General features: G+C 39.7%; 2 protein-coding genes across 3 annotated transcripts in view; one reads left to right on the top strand and one right to left on the bottom strand.

The window, feature by feature from the left end:
• Nucleotides 1-5,427, top strand: part of LOC140487132 (chymotrypsin-C-like) — a 73,132-nt gene extending 67,705 nt beyond the window's left edge. The window contains exons 6-8 of the mRNA XM_072586677.1: nucleotides 1,195-1,340; nucleotides 2,624-2,776; nucleotides 5,155-5,427. Coding sequence (XP_072442778.1) covers nucleotides 1,195-1,340; nucleotides 2,624-2,776; nucleotides 5,155-5,172 — 317 coding nt within the window. The 3' untranslated portion in view covers nucleotides 5,173-5,427. The remainder of the gene's footprint in view (nucleotides 1-1,194; nucleotides 1,341-2,623; nucleotides 2,777-5,154) is intronic.
• A 2,628-nt stretch (nucleotides 5,428-8,055) lies between these two features.
• rcc2 (regulator of chromosome condensation 2) overlaps nucleotides 8,056-26,579 on the bottom strand; it is a 32,460-nt gene continuing 13,936 nt past the window's right edge. For both annotated transcript variants that reach the window (XM_072586672.1, XM_072586671.1), the window contains 8 exons: nucleotides 23,955-24,043; nucleotides 22,702-22,816; nucleotides 19,305-19,471; nucleotides 18,083-18,263; nucleotides 16,971-17,076; nucleotides 15,181-15,253; nucleotides 13,279-13,356; nucleotides 8,056-12,481 (listed from right to left, as the gene is read on the bottom strand). In XM_072586672.1, the coding sequence (XP_072442773.1) occupies nucleotides 12,377-12,481; nucleotides 13,279-13,356; nucleotides 15,181-15,253; nucleotides 16,971-17,076; nucleotides 18,083-18,263; nucleotides 19,305-19,471; nucleotides 22,702-22,816; nucleotides 23,955-24,043 (914 nt within the window). In that variant the 3' untranslated portion in view covers nucleotides 8,056-12,376. The remainder of the gene's footprint in view (nucleotides 12,482-13,278; nucleotides 13,357-15,180; nucleotides 15,254-16,970; nucleotides 17,077-18,082; nucleotides 18,264-19,304; nucleotides 19,472-22,701; nucleotides 22,817-23,954; nucleotides 24,044-26,579) is intronic.

The following is a 26,579-nucleotide window of genomic DNA, read 5'->3' as shown; positions in this document are numbered from 1 at the left end:
CTCTTTTCCAGATCTTAGAAGGGGGTGATAGCCTTTTCTCAATATGTGCGTAAGTTATATATCCTGGCTCTACATAGCCTAAAAATCAATGATTATCTCACTGACTACAAGGAGATTGTGTCAAACTTGTGAATACAATCTAGTGCATTAGATTGTAATGACAAGAAATCACTGTTCAACTTGACAGAAGATTTAAGTTCAGCTCTGGTTAGATCACAGCTGGGAGTAGTGCATGCAATTCTGGTCACTGCTCTACAGGAAGTCCAAAACTGCACTAGATGGGTGCAGAGGAGATTCATCAAAAAGTAAATTGGGTTGGAACATTTTTGCAATAAAGTGAGGCAAGACAGACTCAGTTTTTTTAAGCAAATAAGGGGGCGGTGGCAGAATATTGATAGAGGTGTATGTGATTATGAGGGGGATGGACATGACAGATGGAAAACAGTTATTCCCCTTTGAAGGGTCAATAACAAGTGGACATAATTTTAGAGTGAAGGGCAGGAGGTTCATCAGAAACGTTTTCTCCCTCACCCAGAGGGTGGTGGAAACCTGGAATGTATTTCCTTGAAAGACAATAGACATGGGTAACTTCAACCTTAAAAAGGTATGCAGATGACCACTGAGAATCTCATGTCATTCAAGGCGGTAAGGCCAAATGCTGGAAACTGGAACTAGTATAGAGGTTGGTACATTTGATTAGCTTAGATTATTTAGTGTGGAAACAGGCCCTTTGGCCCAACATGTCCACAATGACCCTCTGAAGAGCAAACCACCCAGACCCATTCCCTGACCTTTGCCCCTTAACCTAACACTACGGGCAATTTAGCATGGTCAATTCACCTAACCTGCACATTTTTGGACCGTGGGAGGAAACCGGAGCACCCAGAGGAAACCCACGCAGGCACGGGGAGAATGTGCAAACTCCACACAGACAGTTGCCTGAGGCAGGAATTGAACCCGGGTCTCTGGCGCTGTGAGGTAGCAATGCTAACCACTGTGCTGTCCATTTGATGGGCCAAAGGGCATTTTCTACACTGTATGAGGTCTATCAGCCTGTGTTTAAATACTTCCAGAATGAATAACAGCAACTGGAGTAAGGTACTGGATAATCTTCGGGGAAGAAGGGGAGACGAATGAAATTTTCTTTTACCAAGACAGCCAACTTCAACCACCTCAATTTGATTTTCGTTACAGCAAATGGCCCTATCGCTGACAATCTTCAGCAGGCCCTTATGCCAGTTGTAGATCATGCAACTTGCTCCAAACTAGACTGGTGGGGATTTGCTGTGAGAAAGACAATGGTCTGTGCTGGTGGAGATGGCATTGTTGCTGGATGTAACGTGAGTAATTTGGGAAATAATTTACAACCACACAATGAAAATTCTAAAACGACAACTCTTAACTTTAAACAAGCTCAGACAGAACACAATTCAAGATAGAAACAAAATGTGAAAAACCGAAAAAAAAGAAAGCAAGCAGCTTGGGTTTCAAAACAGGACTGTAGAAGAGGAAGGGCAACTGAAGTAATTAGCATGATAGGTCTACAACCCAGAGAAACAAGAGCTAGAGTAGAGAACTTTAAAATGTGTTAGTCTCAATAATGAGAAACAAAAATACACAATCAATGTTTATTCCATTGAAACTGTGAACACATTGAGGGAGGAATCAAAATAGCCTTTCTTAAATTGTGATGTGTTACAGAAACACAATACTACAGCATTGGATGAGGCCATTCAATCCAAGAAAGATTCTGTAAATCCCCTTAAGAAATGGAATCAGTCTGAACATTGGGATAGACAGACAGACTTTGGCCTCACACCTTCAATGCATTTTCTTACATGGCACCTATTGTTAAAACTTTATTTGAGAATGTTATTCACATAAGAACGAACGGAAATCAACATGGTCATTCTAAAAGAGAGATTTAGACTATCCAAGGTCTTTTTCAACATATCATTTCAGTTGCATCACATTGTAAACTTTTGCTATAAAGTCTGTGTCTTATGATCTTACGCTCCACAACCACCTGAAGGAGCAGCGCTCCGAAAGCTATTGCTTCCAAATAAATCTGTTGGACTATAACCTGGTGTTGTGTTATTTTTAACTTTGCCCACCCCAGTCCAATACCAGCACCTCCAAATCATTCAATCCATTGTACCTGTGCTGGAAATAGCAACCTCAAGAGGTCTTTAATATCCTGACAAGGTTTAGCACTGCATCTTTATTATCCCTCCCCTACTCTTTCTCCACCCTGACCTCAGCAGAATACACTGGTCAATTGTTGGATGGCTGTAGATAGTGTGACATCATATTTGAGGAAGTATCATTTTATTTTAATGGTATTTCCCTACTCAAACATTACAAAGTTAAAATTCCACTCGTTACTCTGGGATATGGTTTGTAACAACACCAAATTTGAATTGCATTCAAAACTTCTGAAGATGTCATAGCAGATTTTGGAAGGTTGACTCTCTCCAGACAGGCCGCCATACCCAAGTTTCCTGAGAATTCTATGTTCTTTTTTGAGCCTTGCAGAATTAAATTTCTCACAGCATTCCAGTAGCCAACAGACACGTGACTTCAGGTGTGACTTTTCATGAAGATAGTTTGTCTTTCTTCACAGGGGGATTCTGGTGGACCTCTGAACTGCCAAGCTACTGATGGAACCTGGGAAATCCATGGCATTGCCAGCTTTGTATCCAGTTTGGGTTGCAATGCCAAGAAGAAGCCCACTGTCTTTACTCGCGTTTCTGCCTACAATGACTGGATCGCTCAGGTACGTTAGAGATAAGGATTAGACAAATGTTCTTGATGCACACGTTACAATTAACATTGTTGTATTTGTCGGATTTAATATCTAATATAAACACGAGGGCGTTTAGGCTTTCTGCTGATACTTTTTCTCCCACTATTCAATACTGAGAGTGGTAAGGGCTTCAGGATATTAATAGGGAAAGACAGGGTAGATAAAAAGTAACTACTTTCACTGGTTGAAGATTCAAGTAGTCCAAGTAAGGCCAGGCCATTCGGGAGAGATGTTAGAAAGCACTTCTACATTCAAAGAAGTGGAGGCTTGGAACGATCTTCCTCAAATATTAAGTGAATGTAAACTTAATTGTTAGATTTAAATTTGAGATACTTTTTTTTGTTTAAATAAAAAATGTCTATCAAGGGATAATAAACCCAAGGCACGTATATGGAGTTAGGTCCCAGGTCAGCCATTATCTTATCGAATGGTGGAGCAAGCTCGATGGGCTGAATGGCCTACTCCTGTTTCTACCTTCCCATGCTAAATTAGCAGAGAGCAAGGTAACTGCTTTGGGAGGAAGGCAGCCACTAGTGTTGGGAAGCACATGTATTGTATAATCAATCAATATTAACAGCTGAAGTGTAAATAGTTAAATTTCACAGTTGATGCAAAAATTAGGATAATGCGAGCAGTGAGGGAGACAGATCAGGATAGAGACAGGTTACATGTATGGACCAAAAAAAAAATTGGTAAACAGAACATAATGTGGAAAAATACAAATACAATGTACTAACAGGAAGCAGAGTGAATATTATTTAATTAGAGAAAGACTGCAGAATGCTGAAGCATAAATCTTGGTTTTCAGCAAGTAATAGGGAAAGCAAGTGGGATATTGGCTCTTATTTCAAAAAGGAAATGGAGGAAAACAAAAGCTTTAATAATAACAACAATACAAAGCAGTAAATACCTGAAATACTGTAAATAAATTGCCCCCTTTTAAAAAGGGGAGATATACTGACAATGGAGACAAAATAGAGAAGGCTATCTCGGCTGATACCCTGTATGGAAGGATTTTCTTATAACAGATTGCATGATTGAGTCTGTACTCATTGGAATTCAGAAGAATGAGAAGATATTTTATTGAAAATGTACAAAATGCTTAATGGGCTCATAATGGTAAAAGCTGAGAGCACTTTGCTGCAAGAATCTAGAACTAGGGGGCATTATCTCAGTGTAAGGAAGTTTTCCGTAGAATCCCTACAGTGTGGAAACAGGCCATTTAGCCCAAGAAGTTTCTACTCAAAGCAGTGAATATGAGGAATTCCATAGAGGGCTAGTTCTTCAGGGTATTAAAAAAGCCAAGAGAAGCATTTTAATAATTTTACCCTTTAGTTACTGCTAATTATCAGAAGCTGCTTAAAAGTGCATTATTTCAAGGAATGAAAGGGGGCGAAGGTTGCAGCGTTTTGGGGGCATGGTAGAAAAACAGAGGTGAGGATCATTAGATTGGCCATTTGGATAGCATAGTGGCTCAGTGGTCAGCACTGCTACCTGACGCTAGATATCCAGATTCAATTCCACCCTCAGGTGATTGCGTCAAGTTTGCATATTCTCCCCGTGTCTGCATGGGTTGCCTCCAGTTTTCTCCGACAGTCCAAGACCTGTCGGTTAGGTGAATGAGCTATGCCAGAAATTGTCCAGTGTTCAGGGATAGTATGGATGTGGGCATGATGCTCTTTGGATTATCGATGGGCCGAATGGCCTGCTTCCGCACTATTATTTCATTGATGGAACAACTTGAGGGACTGGATGACCTAACTCTTCTCATAGGCGAATAGTTAACTATTCGCCTATCTGATGCTTCAAATTATAAATCAATTTTTTAATAAGTCAGATTTAGTGTCATTTATTTTATCTTCTGGTGTAAAGCACTTTTATTGGAGAATATTATCACAAAAACAGTAACCACTTGTACCGTTCCCAAGTCCCAAATGGCCTGGACAATGAACAACCACAAAGCAAATTAAGACAAGCCATATACCACTTTCATCCATTGATGACCCAAATGACTTTCAACTGGCATCACTTAATCAGGAGCAGAAATCTTGGGATTATCCAACCTCTTTCTCCCCCCAACTTTCATTCCTTGAAATAATGCACTTTTAAGCAGCTTCTGATAATTAGCAGTAACTAAAGGGTAAAGTTTTGCAGGCATTTGCTTTCCAAATTGTATTGCTGACAAGATGAATATCCAAACTCTCAATCCACCTCAGTGACACAGTCAGCATTAAGCCTGGGTCACAGTATCTGTGACCATCCCACACTCTTAAGCATATTGCTCAGTGAAATAACTGGATTTTGCTATAATCTCCCCAAAACTTGCAACTGTCTGTTTTATTCTTCAGATAATGGCGAACAATTAAAGAGAGTCACAAAGAGGCACATTTTACTACAAGTCATACAGCATGGAAACCAGACCCTTCAGTCCAACTCATCTATGCCAAGTCAATAAAAACATTTTGCTTTACTGGCCTGGTTTTTTTTGTTCAACTTTCATTCATTGAATATTTTATGCACAAATGGGAGCTGGGCTTATATCATGTACGTCAATTGGTCTAAAAGAAAACCGTAGGCTGCTATTCTTACAATCCTAAGACTATGCAAACCACAAAAGCACTGCCCCCACACTTTTAAACAGCGTATAGTTCAGCAGGCTAATCCATTCATGGCAACTGCCTAGCTTTCAAAGGGTCAAAAGTAATTTTCAGCTAAACCAAAGCTTTATTCTTTAAGCTGTAAAACTGTGCAATCATGCAACCAGTTTAAAAGCAAAAATACTTTTGGTTTTAAGAATATTAATTCACAAAAAAAAACAATGTTATCAGACCTACTTGTCTGTCACTAGACTCTTCCCTTAAAATGATTAAAGGAAGATGCTCAATTAGATAACAAATCAATAGAGTGACTGCGGATTTAGAACTGATGGCTCATACATCCTCAACAGCTCAGTTATATGGAATTGGATTGGCCTCATTCAATCCCAATCCCTGTCGGGTTATCCAATTAAGCAGCTGTACTCTTAGTAGCTGAATGTTTCAGCTCAGGAGAGAAAAGTCAGAGGTGTCTAAGCAGTAACCTTGGTAGAAGTTTGTGGGTGATAATGCTGGGGAAAGGCCTCAGTAGGTCTGGAGACAGAAATAAGAGTTAATATTTTAATCTAAACAAGAGTCCTTTGCAAAACAAAAATAGGTCATGGGGGGGGAGGGGGTGAAATCAGTCACTTGCAAAAAAAAAAATCAATAACCGCTAGCTTTTTACCACTGAGCAACAAAGCTGCAATCAGTTTATAAATCTTCACTGAACCATTAATCTTTCTCCAGATGTTACCACTGATTATTTCCAGCATTTTGTTTTAACTACACGTTAAAACTACCACTGTTGGTGTCCAACTGAGTGCATTGTGCTTTCAATGTTTGGGCCGGGCTCTCATTACCTACCTTATTTCCTGGCACACAACTCCAATCTCTACATGGTCACCCATATTTTACTCTTCTTTCCTACAACATACCTTACCCAGTTCCCTACTCCCTAAATTGACCAATTTTTGCTTTTATAACATTTGCCATTTCTTCATTTACTACTACGATGTTTGAATAAGGCCCTGTTCTTCTTTAGGCCTGTTGTATCTTCACCATTTGTTTTACAGCAGTGACTCAACCTTTTCCTAGCAAATATCTCCACAAACGTTTTGCCACAAACCAATCTTTCAAAACTCTTTCCCAACAACTGACCACAACACAGCATTACTTGTCTTGTAAACACCCGTCCGTTCATTTCATCCTGGCTGCACCCCCCCGCCCCCCAAAAAGACTTCACATTCTCGTGCCCAAAAATCTTATGGCTCCCTGCCTCTCCCAAATTAAGCCGCGCTTATTAAACATCCTATGATACCCATCCCATCTTAAATGGTCACTACAAAATTTTTATCTCTGGGGACATTCCTTACCTTTACACGTTTGACCCTTTGTCCCATTCCCCACAAAGCTTGCCCATAATTTGTTTGTTGCAAATCACTTGCTCATCCCACCTTTGCAATTTCTCATCACTGGGCGCTTCAACCTTTATCTTGCCCTCAACTCGTGACTTCTCTGCTCCCTAGTACCTTGGCTTTCCTCAGCTGAAGTTAACATACATATGTTAATTGCATCATATAGAGCGGTGTTCCCCTAAACTTTGCTGCCGTGACTCCATCCTGAGGTTTGAAACCAGTCATGACATCTTGAAGAATCGAGCGAGTGGACTAGGGTGGGGAAAGAAATTAATCATCAACGTAAACAGTAGCCATTGCTACCCCAGAGCTCACAACCCAACAATTTCCTTTTTTAAAATCTTCAGTCATTGGATTGAGCATCACTGACCAGGTCAGTATTTATTACCCCTTCCAAATTGCTCAGAAGGCAGTTAAAATGCCAGCCACATTACTGTGGGCCTGAAGTCATATATAGGTCAGACCAGGTAAGGACAGCAGTTTCCTCACCTAAAGAAGACATTAGTCAACCAGATGGGGCTTTTCCTGACAAATGATAACTGTGCAACTGTCAAAAGTTTCTTAACTCCAGATATTTGTTGAATTCAATTTCAATCATCTGCTAAGGCAGAATTTGAACCAGAGTTCCTAGAACATTACCAGAGTTACTGGATTAATCCTCAACCAATAACAGCACGAGGCCATCACTTTCCCAGGAGATCCCAACCTCCAATTTGTGATGCTAACACAAACCATTTAAACATAGTTAACTGTAACTTTATCCATTGTGTTATTTACTTTTCAATTAACTGAAGGAAGCATTTAGATAAAAAGGGATATTCTCAAGATTAGATCATTCTAGCCAATGAAGTACTTTGAACAGACAATCACTGTTGAAGTAGAGCAGTCAATTTTGACATTGCAAGCTCCTTCAAACTATTGCTAACAAGCAGACAGTGTATTTTCTGGTGCTGGCTGAGGAAGAATTTCAGATGACAAAGATCCTCTTACCCCACATAACAAATTTCAGCAAAATAATAGCATCAATATTCAGGAGGATATATTTCTCCAAATCTTAGGTTGAAAATTTGTCTTTTTAAAAACCAAAATCACTCTGGGGACACAAATTGAGTGAGAAGTATTTACATGTTAATAAACTGATAATTTATCTGCAAAATGTCAGTGACAATGAAGATAACTCAATGTTAAACCAGCAATCCTCCAAATACTACAACTATCATGTAATTTCTGAATCGTCAATTGTATCACACAATGCAAGGAAATGAAAAGGTAAAATTTATTCAATTTATTGCAAGAAATACAAAAGTAAAAAAAAAAGAAAAAAGTTTACAGCACTGAACAGGCAGCTAATTGGCTACAAATTACTAACTAAATCTAAATGATGCCAAGAACTAGTCATTAATAACCAGCATGAAAAGAGATGCTCCCTCCCAACACAACTCACTTTCATTTGGGAAGTGTTGAAAACTTGCAAATGTTCAATTCCATCATTAGTTTTGCATTACCAGGGAAGCCATGAATAGTACGACTAGATGGTGTTTGTACATAGTGGAATTACTTCGCCAGGCACCACAGCTACAATGAACAGTTCAGATTCTCTCTCCTTTGGGAGAAATGAGCCACAGAAGCAGGAAATTTCCAGCTTTTCTCTCGCTCTCTCTCTCTCCCCCCACCCTCCTCCCCGTCATCTTTCCTAATTCTCCCCCAAGAGGGATTTCAGAGTGTGGATAAAGCACATACACACATATACAAAACAAAAGGAAATTTCAAAAAAACATTTGTACTACAAAGCCTCATGTATTTGTCAACACATCTTTCCAAAAATCATAAACCATTTTAAAGATGAAAGTTCTTTTTAGCAAGGTGACCCACTTTCAACTTTAGAGTAAACGCATTTCTAAATTTGGACATATGCTATTGACAAAACAAAAAACATTGGTGCTTAAAAAGGGAAAGTCCAGCTTGACTCCCCATTCAGACGGTGAAAATTAAATTAGGCAGGTTTAGATTCCAGACATGTGGAGCTGAAAACTGAAGGCAATCTGCGCAGGCACATGAAATACACTTGGGTGTCAAATGAAAATGGTGATTAGACAATTTTACTTATACTCTCAAGTAATATCAATAGCTTTCCTTTCGCCATGGAAAAAAGTCATTTAAAAAAAAACAAAGTTCCCACAGAAGAGCACCATCTAATGCTCGGTTTCACGTGCTATTTATTTTTTACACAAATTGTCGAGCATTGAAAGATATCAACAAGTCCAAAGTTATCCAAGTTACTTTATTTTCAAGACAGTCTGGTTGAATTCCATGCAATACTTACAGAAAAGAGTGCATACTCACAGCTACTGATGCAAGATACCGTAAGTGCAACTTGCACCTGAAAAGTTCTGTGGTACATTTATACCCAATTCCATAAAGCCTGCACCTTTGAAACCAGAAGGAGAAAAAAAAAGGACAGAATTTGGGCTAACTTGACACTTAAGCATCGGTTGCTGCAGGAAGACACCAATGTAACAGTAGTGCCACACAGGGCTACTTGTGTACCAGATGAAAAAAGGATCAGGATAGAAAATGCACAGTACACTGATCCAGTTGTTTTTGGGCAAGTAACTTACCAGGGTCTCAAAACAAAAAGCCAGAGAGAGATCAGGAAAGTACAAACAAACCTAGCTACTGTAGCTTTTGATAATTACACCACAGCACTGCCAGTTTTACAAAATGGAAAGCAGGCAGTTTGGCTGGCAATTCAGATTGGGAGGGGGGGGAAACATTAAATTAAAAATTAAAACCAAGAATCGGAGGCAGGTTTATTGAACATTTTACAGAATTGAATTTCGCCCCACACGGACCAAAGTTATGAAACTTCAGGGTTATAAACTCATGACCAACCACACTGAAATAGAATATACAGCTGCCAATTTAACTGGAATACAAAATCCAGTTTGAATTGCAGCCTGCCAATCTCTTCGAGCTTCTTTAAAAATTTGTCAAACAAAATGCAAAAAGAAACCAGCCGTTTCCATTCAATTGACACCCTCAGCCCCAAGGTACCAATGCTATCTTCACCTTGTGGAAAGGGAATACAGCACAGGGTACTCACAGAAATACCTATGCACTATCAAGCTTATTCTAAAGTTCTATTCCCCACAAAACCAGAGTATTTAAAACCATAACTAGATCATTAAAATGGTTAAATTTATTTGTTGACTCCATCTCAATCTTCCACCTCACCAGAATTCGGCTTAGACTGATTCAGGAGTCAAGTTGTAATTGTCCTTCCAACACATTGATCAAAGGTATCCAAACTCTTAAAATTCAGTTAATTTGAAATGTATCTGGACAGACAACAAATTGGGAGGAATAAGAGGTGAAAAATAAGGCAACTACAATTTTGATTCAATGAGGTGGTTAAGACAAGATGAGAGAAATATTATAGAGTAATCTCCATTGTTCTAGTTCCTCTCATCAAAACAAAAGAAGGGGTAACTTAGGTCCTGTTTATTAAAGAAGGCTGCCAAAACTGGACTTCATATCAAGGGTCACAGTTTTGCATCCAGAGTCAGGAACATGGCTTTCTGAACGGCAACAGCCACACCACTGGAGTGAGTTACAAATGATCACACTGTAGCATAAGCACGTTGACACCTGTGAGAAATGGTCAATACCGCTCACATTGTGGTCAATCAGGTCACCTAGAAGCAACAGAAGAGCTGCTGGTGGAGGATAAAGATTACAACTGATAATTAATAGCTTGGAATGAATACGTTTTGGATATGGGTTTCAAATTTATAACAGCAGAATTCCCATGACTTCAACTATATACCGAAAAACTTAAAAAGGTGGGAAATCTGACAAACCAAAAGGATATTAGAATTTAGGACATAACGTAATGAAGATTCAGTATGCAAATGTTAATAAGTATCTAATGTGATCTGTTCACTAATATTACTAGAAGAATCAAAACAGAGTTCACACACAAAATACCAAATGCTCAAAGACTACTTGGTCTAGTAAACTGTTCTGGACCTAATCCTGTTGTGCCTTAATGCTCCTAATACCTGAAATAAAACTTACCCTGATCTTTAGAAGAGCAAAGTGGTTAGCCAAATAATGAACAGTCAGCAAGCCACTGATAATTGAGGAACAACCTCCACTTCACTGTGGCAGATTCATTGCTCAGAGTTCCTTTAGACCTCAAATTCTCAGGATTGTTATGCCAATTTCATTGTTCCCTTTATAGGGAAAGGCAGCAATGGACTATCATAACCCTTGCATTTATAAATGACCGTGCCACACTGAAAAGTCTCAAAGACACCTCTCTTGCCTTCTAAAATCTAAACAAAAGAAATATCCCAAATGGTTAGAATTTGGGCTGATAAAGTTAGTGCACAAAGATCATTTTATTTAAAAAAAATCCAAAGTGGACAGGACAGGGCAGGAGTAAGAAAGAGCAGAAAATAGTTCCATTAGCTTATCAGAAGTGTAAAACTGTAACCAAAACACATAGCTTACTATAGACCAGGAATAGCAAATGGAAATGTAACTGCCATTAGGGCTCTGCAGAGGAAATCATTAAAACTAATTTTAGTAATTATTGACAATGAATTGGCCAGAGTGGGACATCATAAGGCACTTTCACACTGATGGGGTACTGCTAACAGCAGGAGGATTCCTGTCAGCAGCAAACTAACATAACCCACAATCTCAAAAGGCTAAAAAGGGACCTGAATTCATTATGGGGTCTAAAGATAATGTCAGAAACCAAAAAGAACAAGAGCATCTTTCAAAAGACCTCTCAAAATAAAGCTGGAGATATGTGATTGCACTAAAAGAGGAGCATATATTTTTGGAAAAGATCTCTCTTGACTGGAACATTGTTCCTCTGAAACATCAGGCAGTGTTGAAGTCCAATCTACTCAGGTCTTATCCTGTCCTGTCCTATCCTACTGGAGTGTTTGGTCATTACAAAACCTGAGTCACACCTCAGGACTTGGTGGTTAGTAGAACCAGATTTAAAAATCTGTGCACACTTCCCAAACACAAAAAGGGTATTAATTTCACAATTTGCATATATGCTATTGACCACCTGGCCAGATCAGAACTAAAATTAGAAATACTTGTACCAGAGTGACGGTTTAAATGTAGCCATTTGAAGACCATGATTCCCAGCATTCCAGCTTGCTTACAATGCTCTTGATGACCAATTAAAATAGCCAAATCTGGGCTTAAAAAGAAAATAGAGAGCCCCAACACATTAGTAAGAAATGGCCATTACTGAAGCAATGAACAATGGCCATACAACTAAACTAAAATTAACTATCTGCGTGCATTGTTAAATCAATTGCTTTGGAAACACTACTACGAGCTGCATATGTAATCGCATTCATGAAAGTACCACTAACATTTTTTTTTGTAATGAATTGGAACAGTTCTTTATAAGATGTTGTCCATTGCCTGGCTCCCTGTTCAGTGTGACTTTTTTTTTTGTTTTAAATCTTGTTGACCAGTGCACTGTAAACTTCAGCTGCCTTTGTTCAAGTGAAGCTTTCATGTGTGGTTGCTCAGGCTACACAGCATCAGATAATCCGCGGGTTATATTCGGGCAACTTCTTAATCCTCTCTTTCTCTGCATCACTTTCATCTCTTGCTATCATCAACGAATGAGCATGGCCCATAGAAACCTGCAGGAAAAAAACATAAAATTCTTTCCCTACAAAGCATCACTGGGCACAAAAGGTGTTGAGTTGAAGATGTCTATAAAGAGATGTGCATTTATATGGTGGCAGAACAACTGTAAAATGCTTTAGGGTAATATGGACTTTGAAAAAATAGAAAATACAGCATCCAGTTTGTAGACTGCATGCTCCCAAAAAGAGCAGTGTGATAATGACCAGATTTTTAAAAAAAATGTAATCTTGGTTGAGAATAAGTATTAATCAGACAGAAGGAAGAACTGTCCCCATAAAAATAAAAGCCATGGGATATTTACATTTATCCAATAAAAACTGCAGCACTGTGTGCAACACTGCCGTATCAGTTACTATATTGTGCTGTGTTTTCAAATTTCTAGAGTGATTTGAAGATTGGGACTCAAACAGGAATCCTTTCTAGCCATTGAGCAGAAGCTGGATAATCCTACTAACCCCCATGAATCAAATAATATAGCTACACAGTTTTGATCTCCTTACATGAATATAGGAACAATTCCTAAACAAATATAGATTTAAATTCCTTTGTGGAATGTTAACCATGCAGAACTAAAATTTCTACAAGTCTCATGATACATCCGCCACCCTATAAAAAGGGGTGGGGTAGGGAGAAAATATTTCAATTTCACCGGAGTGTGCAATTCTACACTGGAACTTCGGCAAAAGTGATAAAATCCCAGACAAAAATCACTGCAAAGAGTAATGCTGAAGAAATATGTTCTTGGATATACGACTCAAAATGGAAAAAAGAATGAGAACAGTTCACTCACCTGCTCAATATAAACTCCATCCAAAGTCTTTATCTCCTGCGCAGTGGTGGAGGATTTAGGTTTGTTGTCCCCATAGCCCTGTAACATCAATTATGGTTAAAATTCATACCATCAGACTGCATCTATAACACAGCCATGTGTAGGCCCAAACTGCAGGAACATTTGTTTATAGACAACGTGCAGACATTTTGGATGACAAAAATTTGCACTTATAATTGGATTACAACATTACATTTTAAAAACTAATGATGAACCTTGCCTGCCTCAGTCAGCCAATGGCAAAAATCAATTTTAGATGAGCTAATAAGTGTGGAAAAACTCAGGTCAGGTAGCATCTATTTAATAAAAAGAAACCAATAGCATGGAGTCCCATGTATATTTATTCAGAACTCCACAGATGCGGACAGGCCTGCTCAGTTTCAAATTGTTTTGATTTCAGATCTCCAGAATCCACCATATTTTGTTTAGCTGAATGCAAGGTTACAGTGCCAGTTGAGCATGTGATGCAAATGATAGCTTCCAATGATAAATCCATCCCTGACAATAGTTTGTAAAACAGCAGTGTGCATTTAAGTGAATTAACCTGCACTTTCAGATAGTTGCCAGCAGGTGTCTTAAGATCAGCAACTCTCCCCTGCTTGGATGGAGCTGAACATTGCAACTCCTTCCCATGCAGTAGGTCAATGTAACGGATTTGTTGGGCCAATATCCAAGACCCCTCTTTGGAATTCTCTTACTAGTTCAATGTTTTGTTGTGACCTCTTGGAATACAGTATCACTGCAAAGTTTTATTCCTGTAAGCAGTGCATGTGGGGATGAGTGTAATCACTGCCTGAACATTACTCCTACGCCAAAATGATTCTCAGATCCCTCTCCTCATTTTGCAGCAAAAACTATAAACCCCCACTCCACAATAATCTAATAGCCATCTCACTTCTCTCTGAAAACAGGAACACCAACTTTTTGCCCAAAGTCCTCCCAAGAGGGTGGAGTCTATATGGAATAAATTGCCAGAGGAGTTGATGGAAGCTGGTAAAATTATAACATTTAAAAGGCATCTGTATGGGTATATGAATAGGAAGGGTTTAAGAGGGATATGGCAAGTGCTGGCAAATGCGACTAGATCAATTTAGCATATCTGGTCAGTATAGAAGAGTTGGACCAAAAGGGATGTTTCCGTACTGAACATCTCTATGATTATGGCTATACAGGGCGTGACAGAGTAATTAACTTCAAATTAACTTTGAGCCAACTGGGAATGAAGACTTCGAAACCTTACTATAGATAGAAAGAGGCTCAAAGTTCCTTTGCAACCTTTAGACCATACAGTGTGGCTATAAATGAAGGCTTTGTATCAGCAACAGGATTGATTAGACCAAATTCTGCAGCCATGTAAAACCACTTTTATTCTGACAGTAAAAAGTTAAATTAAATGTTTGCTGTGTCCAGGATTAGGGGAAAAATGGGTACTGGCACAAAGACTTCAGGTAGATTCCCTGGTGCTGGGAATCTCACCCTATATCACTCTCCAATCAGGTTGTTATTCACAGGTGGAAAATTAGAACCACTGAAAAAATGCTGAACGTAGACAAACTACATCAAGTATATTTAAGCAGCCGGTGAGATCCTCGGTTCAATTCCTTTAAAATCCACAAAACCCCCACTTCTCTCTACAAAACAATTATATAAATGCAAATATCAAACGTATCGCAACCGTGAACATTGAGCAGACAATTTTTCAATCCTGCTGTCTTGTGAAATCCACCAACAGCATTGTTTCTTTCATTTCTTGGTGACATTACAAAATCGCAGAACTGACTACGAGGGTGACAGGCACCAATGCCCACAGACGTGAAGCAGCTCAGTCTTGTGATTTACCTTACCTCCCAACACAGTCCTTACCAATTCTCCAAAGGTAGGAGAAGGTCCCCAGCTGATTGTACTCTCGTCAGCTGCCACAATGATGCTGCTTTTTCTGAACACAAGAAAGAGAAATAAAAGACAATCCATTTGATTCAGAAATATTCCATTTCCAGCCTGAGGGCTTTGTCAAGTGTTATTAACAAGTCAGAGTCTTGATGAAGTGTACACATCCAAAATACCACAACAGGTCCTTCCACCTTACAAAGGCTGCTCAACTACTTATAAAAATCTACCAGTATTTACTGTTTTCTTCAGTTTACTCTTGCCATTCTTCTCCCTCCCTCCCTCCCACATTAGATTTTATTTCCACTTGACTAGCATATGAGGTTTAAAAAAGTTAAAATTCCTCAGAAACGTCTCATTTATAGTACCATCTTCAAAGAAAGGAAAATAAATTTGATATTTGCAACTAAGTTGTACAGCTTCAAGGACAGCTACACAGTGGAGTCCAATGTATCCTTAATATTTGTCTCCTGGTCACTTGTAACCTTTGATTAAATGCATCAAGGCCATCAAAACTGAGCAAAATCAAGACATCAAAACAGGAAGAGGCATTGCATAGAGTACGAAGACAGACCAGAAGATCCTAGATATACAAATCAGAAAATACTGCAAGTATATAGAAGGCTGCCAGACTCGTTGAGATAGAAACTGAGGTAACATTTCAAGTCAATGACTTTCCAACAGAGCAGGTGATTAATGTTAGATGGAAGATCACCAAGAGTTTTTCCTTTCTCTCGATTCTGCCAAACTTGTTGACTATTTCAGATTTGCAGAATCTGCAGTGTTCTGCTCTTGTAGAAAATACCAGTTTTAAATTCCTCACTGTCCTGGTGTTGTGCAGGACAAAAAAAATGTGGACACAAGGTATGATCAACTTTGTCGAAAGGAGGTTACATAAAATCAAATAGGGCTGCTGCAGTGGATTGTGCTTTGAGTCGGACCCAAAAAATGCATATGCTCTCTGTCTCGGGTCAGAAAGTCTGGCACCCTCAGGAGAGGATATGGTGCACAGAGTCGGTGGGTGGGGATGCCAAACAAAGAAATTTAGCTAGATCACTCAAATAAATACTGTGGTTACAACATCAAGTCAGAGGCAGGAAATGACTCAACTGCTGATTCCTGTAAACAAGGCACAAATCAGGAATGTGACAGAATACTCTCCACTTGTCTGAATGACTGACGCTACAAAAACACTCAAGCAGCTCAAGACTATCCTGGACAGAGCAACCACTTGATTGGCACTCCACCCATCATCTTAAATCACAGTCACTCAATTTAGCACCAGTGTACACTAACAGCATGATGCACTGCAGAAAATTCCAAATCTGTGACATCTACCACCCTGGACAGCAGGGGTATGAGAAAGCTATCGCCTCCAAAATTCACAAACTACCCCAACCTGGAAATATATCATTTCTTCAGAATTCTGGGAAATTCTATCAAAATATTACAGACCTTCTTAATTCGGAGTGCTGCAATTTACCACTATGTTCAAGGGCAATTAATGCTTGCCTTGCCCAATGACAACCATCTTGTACATTAATAAGGTATTTTAAAAGAGATTCCAAATCTAACACAGGACATTAACTTCAACTTATATACATTCAATGTCTTCTTCCCCCACCCCTACCTCCAGCCTGTTCACCTATTCATCAGAATCAGCAAGGTAGACAATAGCTCCAGGTCTGTGGGGCTCAGCCAAGGCATTAGAGTCAAAAGATACATCATCAGTAGACTTATATTTCACTCTGCAACCATTTACTTACCCACTGGACAGGCTTCGAACCTTCCACCCACACAGGTCCTGCACCACTTTGGGATACATTGTAGAGTCACGAGAAGTGTTAGTAGCACCCCAGAAAAATAAGCCACCTTTGAAACAAAGAGAGAGAGAGGAAGGTGACCTGAATTGCTAACCAATTCAAATCTAATAAAGGCATGCATGGCCACAACTGATCCACTCCAAACTTGACAAAACAGAGCCTGTATATTACACACAATACTTGACTGAAGGGAGTCAGGAAGAGCTCATCCTACTCAAACTTTTCAGAAACAGAAATCAGTGGAAAAGCACACTTGTACTTGTGCTGCACAGTTTACATTCCAAGATCATTGCTAGAGGCATCACAGCAATTAGTAGCTGCAGTGTCCACCTACAAAGTCTGCGTACAGAACAGGCCTAGAACAGTAAATGAAATTGGAATGATCGATGTTTAGTGGAAGATAGCACCAGAAAATCACTGCTCTTCAAATATTGCTGACACCTTTCTACTCAAAAAAGACTAGAGACACACTGGTAAAGAGGAGAACACTTTGCAGTATTATACTGAAGTATAGTTGGAAGTATTATGTCACTTTAATATGACCAAAATGGAATTTGAACTCGCAAGCCTTGACTCGGGTTAAAGAGTGCCACCACTAACCAACCTAAACTGAACTGCAAAGATTTTTCAATATCAAGGCTCAATACCGACAATTATGAGAGATGGTACAATGTAAAATATACACTTTCCAAAAAGCAAGTTTCATCATTACAAGTAGCTCTATTTTAAACGGGACTCTTTCACTTAAGGAGTTGAAATCGGATAACCTACCTTCTCTCAGTCAGATTTTTTCCTCCTCCTCCTGTTTTGCAACAAAGGACAACTGAGCTCCAGAATGAGGTTGGAACAATAAATCAGTAAGATCAACAGGCAAGCTGAACAGGCTACAGTAATGCCCTGCTCATAGAATTATGCAGAACTTACAACATAGAAAAAGATCATTTGACCCAATTAGTATATGCTGGCGATTATGCTCCACAAAAGGCCCCAAATCGATATTTCACCACCATATGGAAGCAATTCATAATCAGTTCTTAGGCATAGTGAAAACTAACCCATTTCGTTTACTGCAAATGAGCAGGTGTTCCCTGCACAGATCTGTACAGCACCTCGACCAGGGAAATCAAACAGCTTAACCAGGCGTGGGACCATTTCATCTTTCTGCTCAGAGTGTCCTAGGCGACCATATCCTCCAAATCCCCAGGTAAACACCCTCTTCTGCGAATCAAGAGCAATCTGGGAAATGCAAAAACGATTAAAACAGGATTATTCTTAACATTTGCTAGGCTGCAGGAGCAGCTCCACACCAAATTTACTCTAGAATGTTTTTTGACCAATCTTCAAGGTCACTTGTGGTAATGACTGACATGAGCTGCAGCCAACCTAGTCAAGTCAAAAAAGGTCAGATGTCATTACACAAAGCCTTCAAGTCTGTTTCGCTCGCTCTTCAGAGGCTGCTGGACATGCCGGATTTCTCGAGCACTTCCGGTCTTGTTTCAGATGCACGGCATCGTCAGTTTTTTTTTAAACAGTTAACATTGGAGGCAGACAATTCCTCCTGGGTTCCAAAGGAAGAGTCCTATCGGACTTGAAATGTTAAAATATATTTCTCTCTCTACAGATGCTGCCAGGCCTGCGGAGTTTCTCCAGGACTTTGTTTTTAATTCAGACATTCAGCATCTGAAGTCGTTGGTTTTATTTTAGGGAACAGACACAATTAACTGCAGTGAGCAGAGGCTTAAATGATATGCCAAGGGCACTGCCGATTCCATACTGGACTGGAGGAGGAGATGGTAGGGATTCTTCTTTAACCACTCCAATCTTTGTGGTGAAGCTATTCCCACAGAGATACTAGGATTGCAACTGAGAAATGAAGAAGCAATGTCTATACATATCCAAGTTTGGATAGTGTGTGGTCTAATTGTGATCTTAGAAAATCCCCAAGTGCCTACTGGCCTCATCCTTCCAAACAGGGGGTTGCAGATTTAGGGACACGCTACCTGGATTGTAGAAGGCAGGTCAAAAAAAAATTGACTTTTTAAATAAATCTTTTCATCAAATCACAGCAAAAAATTAAGAAATATTTTCGACAAGATCTTTTATTGATGAAAGCAGAAAATACTGCTCTCCCTTTCTTTATTCTACCCTTTGCATCAATAAATTTCGATCTAAAGACACAAATCCAATGATAGGGAGAACGAAGATTCAGGGGTGCACAGATTAGGTTACTCTGCAGTTACTTAGCAAGACAGCCCCAAGGACAAATCACTCTCGTACCGTGTGATTTGCTCCACAGGCCACTTCACGGACAACAACATTTGGCACTGGTAAGATCTGACCATCTTTTGTCTTCTCCAGGAAGATTGCTACACGGCGAGGCACCACTTCGCAGTCAAATTCGATTCTCTGGGCCCGGGCAATGAACTTCCCATCAGAGTTGTGCCCTGTTTGAAAACCGTAATTAACATGGAACATTATAGCATTTGACTTAACAGACCTGCACTGGGTCCACACATGCCACATCTCAATTTATTTCATCGCCTCCATCAGCATACAATTCTGATTTAAAATACATCGATATTAGTTGCCTCACCATTCCAAGTGGCAGTAATTTCCACATTCTCACCATTCTTTGGTTAAAAAAGGAATTTCTCTTCAATTTCTTGTAGGATTAACTAACTGCCTAGTATTTGTGGTGCTCAGTTTTGGAGTTCCCGATATAAACATCTTCTCCATGGCGATGCTGTTGAACTGCTTTATTATCTCAATGAGACACTGCCTTGAAATGGCTCAGCCTTCACAAGCTGGCATAGTTTCCGGTAAGCCTTTTCAAAAAAAAAAAGAATACACAAGGACCACCAACAAGGGGTGCCAAGTACTGTACATTGTTAACCAGTGGAGAGATTAGATTAGAGGAACAGCAGGAATTAAAGGAGCACTGCTCATTTCAGACACTGTAGGAACTTGCAGTTTTAATTGTTTCTTCACCTTCCAATTTAACAGCATGGAAGACGAATAAAAATTTTTTTAAAAATCACTTTTTAAAAAGCAATTTATGCCGATATAATCGTTGTGCTCTTTGCATCCACACCCATTTTCTCCTGTGGCAGAAGTCAAGATAAATGCCAGAATGCTGTCACAAGGGGATCTTTGTCAGCCTCACCCATATAGCAATCCTCCACACAGGAGCTCATACAGCAAGTGTTGGAAAGCAACACAACCCGTCCCACTCTGATAATCACACATACATCCTTTCCAGTAGCAGATACTGAATGGTGATCAGCAGTGAAAAATATCCCATCCCTGGTCCTCTATGTCCACAAACAGTGAGGAGAATGACAGCGGACCTACAGACACTGCAGCAGGGATTAGTTAATTCTTTAGGGATGAAGCCAAAGGCTGTCTAGTCTCCATGGTTACAGACCACATTTTATCAACTGTGTCATTAAGGAAGTTGCATTCACTGTCTTTATATCACACAAAACCAGAAAAAGTCATGCCTGCATCTTTGGATATAGCATGAAATACTTTTGCCCCCTACTCTCACTTGAAAGGTCTGCTGATTCTGCCATTTGATTACATTATGGTTGATCTGCACCACAGGCCCCATTTTCCCAATTTCACTTCATACCATCTACAAGATGCTCTGCAGTTGCATGCCAAGACTCTCAACGGCACCCCCACCTGCTAGAAAAACAAGCAGTTAGACTACAACAAGGGCAGAGGTGGTGCAGTTATAATGTTACTCCAAGAGTAATCTAGAGACACAGGTTAACCTTCTGGGGATGTGGGTTCAAATCTCAAATTGTCACTGGTTGTAAAAACCCATCTGATTCACTGATGCCGCTTGGGGATGGAAATCTGCTAAAATCAGTCTACACGCAATGTTATCGGTCCTCTGAAATGGTCTAGAGAATAAACACATTCATGTGCAACAAGTGACAGCAACAGCCATAGCCACACACTGTACGACACAATACCCTAACTTTAAACTAAATCACTGTTCTTTCAGTGCCACAGAATCCTGAGACGTTGTCCCCAGCAGAACTGTGGATATATATACACAAGGACTACAACAGCTTCTCAATGGTAACTAAGAATGGAAAATAAACGCTGGCCTTGTAAGTGGCAACATCCCAAGAATAAATACAGCAACTAACCCAGATGGTTTTATTAGGTAAAAGGTAAACTTATGCAAGCATCAGAATGTTGGAGTTACAAATTTCACGATGCGGAACAAGTACTACTTGATGAGTAGATGAAAAAATCAAAATAAAACACAGGCACCTAATATGTACAGCAGTATGAATGCCACAGGAAAGCCATTGGCCAGTCCCATAACTTCATGTAAAAAAAGTGGGAAAAGTTCCAGGGATGTGGAATTTTAGTTACAAAGATTGCAGAAGTTCGGGCTGTTTGGAGAAAATGCATTTGATAGGAACATTCAAAATTACAAGGGGTCTAGACAGAGTACGGAGTGAAAAATCGGCTCCCCTTGGGAGGAAGAATCAAGAATAAGAGGGCAGAGACTTAAAATCAGATTTAAAAGGAAGCAACAGGAGGCAAACTTTCAGGCACAAGCAATTATGATCTGGATTTCACTGCTTGACAGCAACATGGTGGCAGGCTTGATCAAGGCATTCAAAAGGAAATTAAATTATTGTCTGAAAGGGAATAATGTGCAGGGCTGCACAGAAACAATAGGAGCCTCTCGAGGAATTGCTCCTTCAGGAGAACTAGCACAAACATGCCAGATGGGAATGGCCAACTTCTTCACTGTAATCATTTTGTAATTGTGGACAGCTTTTACTGATCTTGTCTTTTGCATCGCAGTGAGTTGCTGGCATTAGACATTCTGAAATTGCAGCTAGAGTAGAATCCAGACCACTGGCAGAAAAACTGATAGGAGCTTTTCTACTACCTTCAGGGGCAGGGTGGTCCATGCCAGAGATTGTAAAAAATGAGCTTATACTGTTTACTATCAGACAGATGGTGCAGCCTAGTGACGACCCACATACTTGCACCAATATCAGGTAGAAAAAGAAGAAAATATTCAGTGATCTGTTAATATTTAAAAAGGACATGTATGCTCTCATTTCTATCATATGCTTTCTCCAGGGAACGTACTGGCAAGTGAAGGACAGCAAGGGACAGGAGTAGAGGCAATTCTTCAGACTCCCATGGTCTTTGATATGAGAATGCTAACAATTAACACTACAAGCTCAAATTCAAATGGAATAGTGTTCCAGCTCATTAGAGTGCACTTCTAAGGACATCACATCAATACAGATCAAGGAGATAATGAGTTAACAACTCCAATGGCCTTAAATCGGCCACTGATCTCATACTCTTCACGTGTGAAACATTCATTAAAAGCAGTAATGACTCCTTTGAGAGTTTGTTGTTCAATGTGCCAATAAGCCCATCACTGAATGAGCAAGAGTAGCATTTAGTTTAATTGAAGAAGAAACATGCACATACCAACAACATGCAATCAGGTTAATATATAAAAATATTGCTTAATCCAACTGGGCTGGCTTCCACATTGAGGTAGGTTGAGGGAGGAAGATAAGCTAACGACAGGTCTCAGGCTCAACAGACAGGAAGATGGAGTTTTGCAAGAAACATCCAGTGGCAAGAGATACTGGCGCAAGTTTAATAAATGTACACTTACCAAGCTGTCCATACTCTGGATGGCCAAAAGAGTACAGGTTCCCTTTGCAGTCAGCAATCATACTGAATTCTGCACCACAGGCAATTTTTACAATCGGCTGGCCATTGTACATTATCTGAGAGAAAAAAAGAGGGGAGTACAGAAAAATGGGCAATTGATCAATGGCAATGTTTTTATAACTCTCAGTGTACAAATACTTTTATATGAAAGGACCACTACAAGTACAGTTTTAAAATGCGGCCAAAATAATTCATTTTTCTACGTTCTCCATAGTCTAATGGCTGTGGGTCAGGCTACTTCATGGAAAACAATTTTGATTAAATAAAATTTAACAGGTGTCAAAATACCTGTAAATTTAGTCATTCCATTATTATTTAATATATAGCATAAACGGTTATGACAAATATATGTGAACTGTCACTCACCCTCTCTAGAGCTTTTCAGAGCAATCAAATGATAAATACGGAGGGGAAAATGCACTTAGAAGCAAACAAAAACAGCTGGAAATCAAAACAATGCAATGTGGTCAAAAGAAAAATCTTTTTTAAAAAATTTGAGTGGCTGTAATATTAATAAAAGGAGACTATTTTGCCAAGTGCAAATCAGTGTTCATCAGCTCCAGCACAAAAGGACATCATAAAGATCATGGATGTAGTGTTGCCTAGCAATGCGTATAGAACTCATCTTTTCAAATACAAAGATCTGCAACTAGGTTTTGTACTCTCAACTTAGTAGCATATCAATATTACTGTTGATGGCAGAAAATTATTAATCTACAGGTTTTACTGTTCAGTAAACTAATGTAATGGGACATGAAATAGTCTTGCAGCTCAGATGTTCGGAAGACATTGCACTGCTGCTACTACACTTTTCAAACCAACTATATAAAACAGAAACAATACCTGGGGGGTTGGGGGAGGGGGGGGATAAGAAATGCCAATAGACTAAAACACAAGATAAGGATGGAGTAACTTGCTGGCAAGACTATATGGGAACATAGAGAGAATAACATCAGACATGGCTGTAATTTCTTGTATATCACAGCTGAACATGATGTCAACATCTACATAAAACACGAAGAGTGGCTTACTTGGGCAGGTTTGCAAAGACATTCTAACACACAGGAGAACCTATGCAGGCCTATCATTACAGAAGGGAGAAAAGTGAAAATAGTGAACAGGGAAGAGGCTGGTAGATGAATGCAGAATAGCCGTCAGGATAACGGTTTGTCAGATTGACGGGGTTCGGTTTACCTGTGAAGGGCAGGGTTCCGCTTCAGTCTGGTTTCCGAGGCCAAGCTGCCCCATTTTATTCTCACCAAATGCATAAACGGTTCCATTTTCTACACACAGTTAAAGTTAGACAACATAATAATTAGATTTTCTAATTACAACAAAAAAAACTACAAAGCAAGACCGAAACTTCAATGAAGGAGGAGATTAAACAGAATTACAACAGGTATCATGATGGGCATTTATGAACAGCCACCTACAGGTCAGTCAGATTATTGAGAGCTGGTAGAAATGTTAATCACTTTAGAATGTCAGTTAACAATGATGTCGATGTCATAGAGTCAGATGTACAGCATGGAAACAGACCCTTCGGTCCAACCCATCCATACCGACCAGATATCCCAACCCAATCTAGTCCCACCTGCCAGCACCCAGTCCATATCCCTCCAAACCATTCATATTCATATACCCATCCAAATGCCTCTTAAATGTTGCAATTGTACCAGCCTCCACCACTTCTTCTGGCAGCTCATTCCATACACGTACCACTGTGTGAAAAAGTTGCCCCTTAGGTCTCTTTTATATCTCCCCCCCCCCCCCCCCCCCCCCCCTCCCCCCCACCCCCACCCTAAACCTATGCCTTCTAGTTCTGGACTCCTCCATCCCAGGGGGAAGACTTTGTCTATTTATCCCATCCATGCCCCTCACAATTCTGTCCTGTATAAGCTTAGTTTTATTAGATCTTCTCTCCTACATCTTCACTTCTTGCCAAGGACTTTCCCTCTGGTGTTAGCCAGTAGGTTCCGATCATTGAGAAAATCGGCTTGTTTCATGCAAGCAGAATGGGGCTGACTAAACTGCCTGCACTTCAGGCTGAAAAGCCATGGGGAGGCAAACATTTGGCATTCATTATGTGCCAGGATAAAATTGGGGCAAGGTTGGTCTCTAGTATGAATCTGGTGAATCAGTGTCAGAGTTACAGTAATCAATTTATACTATTTCAATGCAGGAGGGGCAACAAAAATGCAAGGTCCCTGCTCAAGACAGCTTTAAGAGTCAGAGATGTACAGCATGGAAACAGACCTGCCAGTAAATTCTGCTGGCAACAGCTGTATGATACAAGGTTAAAAAAAAACAGATTAGCTGAACAACCAATCTTTATTTAGCTGTCTGGAAGCTTACGAAATACAAATGGCAATGCAACCATATGCCAGAATGGTAGCCGTTCCTTCAGGAAAAAGGGAGAAGAGGATATCACAGAAAATTTTTTAAAAGCCTGGTTTTGCAGCAACAGGGCAATTAAATAAAAGATTTCCATTGCAGCCTGGTCACAGTAACTCCCTCTTTTGCTCTGCCAGCAGGGGAGTAACCATAAAGTTACAGATACGATTAAACAATGGAGTTACTTTGATCCAAGGTTATACGATTAGGATAGATACTAACTTATGCAACTTTGACAAATGGCAAACATTTTTAAAATCAAAAAAACTTTCCCCAAGTTACATGTTGTCCAGTATAGATTAAGGAAGATTCATTTGGATAACTTTTGTAACGTATTTGTAGCATTGAAAATGCTATCCTGCTTGTCTATTTGCAATGAACAAATTATTGGCCCTTTTTAATATGAACTTGTTCACTTTCTAATGGCCCAGCGAGTTCAGAATAGTCACAGTGAGACTCGCCCCTGACCAGCATGCACTTTTCAGCAGTCAATTATGGGCATCACTGAAGAACAGTCAATTTTTTGCTCCCCCACCCCCATCCTTACCCAGGGACATGGAGACCAATTATTAGATCTCTTAGCTCATTCAGAGTGCAGAGGTCCAAGCTGGGATCTTCTTGGACTAACTAAAATGCAAGTGTTTTAATTCATACATTTAGTTTACTCCTACAGAATTCTAGAAGCTGGAGGCTAAACAATGTGTTAAGGGCAAAACAAAAGACAGCATGCGCAAACACAACTCAAACCTCAAGATAAGGTAACTTAACAGGCAAGTAGAAATACTTCAGACTTATGCTCCACATCAGATATCAAAACTGTTGCTAGCAGGAAAATTTATAGACGAAGGCTTGCATTATAGCACCCAAAAGACACAGTCAGCCACTTCAATGAACAGGAAATTAAACACTTGGATCTGGCAACAATCAACCAAGGGACCCCCACATCAAGTGCTCAGCTTTACTTCCTCTCCAATGACATGGACATTATTGAGCTCAGTGCTGAAGCCTTTCAACTATAAAGCTCCCCTGGAAGATTTTAAAACCCACAAGATTTAAATTCAATCCAATTAGATTAGACAGTTCACCATGCAGAAGATGAAAAAAAAAATCTCAGTCTTAGCAAGTAGTGCTACAGATCTAAATCACCAATTATAAACCTGTTTAGAATTCTCTCAACACTGAATTCTCCCACTACCTCAAGGCTAAAATCAGTCCCATCAAGTCAGACAAAAAGCTTGTGTGAACGTGGGTATTGATGAGACCCAGAAAGGACAGCAAACAGTGCTTCCTAAGTTTTTCTCCAGCTCTACCTAATTTTGGGCCTTGAAAATTACACTGAAATGTGCTTTCTCTGAGGGGGAAGGGCGAGGACAGGATATTAACAAACCCAGGAGATGGAGTAGATAGGGTGTAGGGATCCATACT

The sequence above is a fragment of the Chiloscyllium punctatum genome, chromosome 16 (assembly GCF_047496795.1).
Source record: "Chiloscyllium punctatum isolate Juve2018m chromosome 16, sChiPun1.3, whole genome shotgun sequence".
NCBI lineage: Eukaryota > Metazoa > Chordata > Chondrichthyes > Orectolobiformes > Hemiscylliidae > Chiloscyllium > Chiloscyllium punctatum.
Note: the sequence above shows the minus strand (reverse complement) of the source record. Positions and strands in the feature narration are given on the sequence as shown.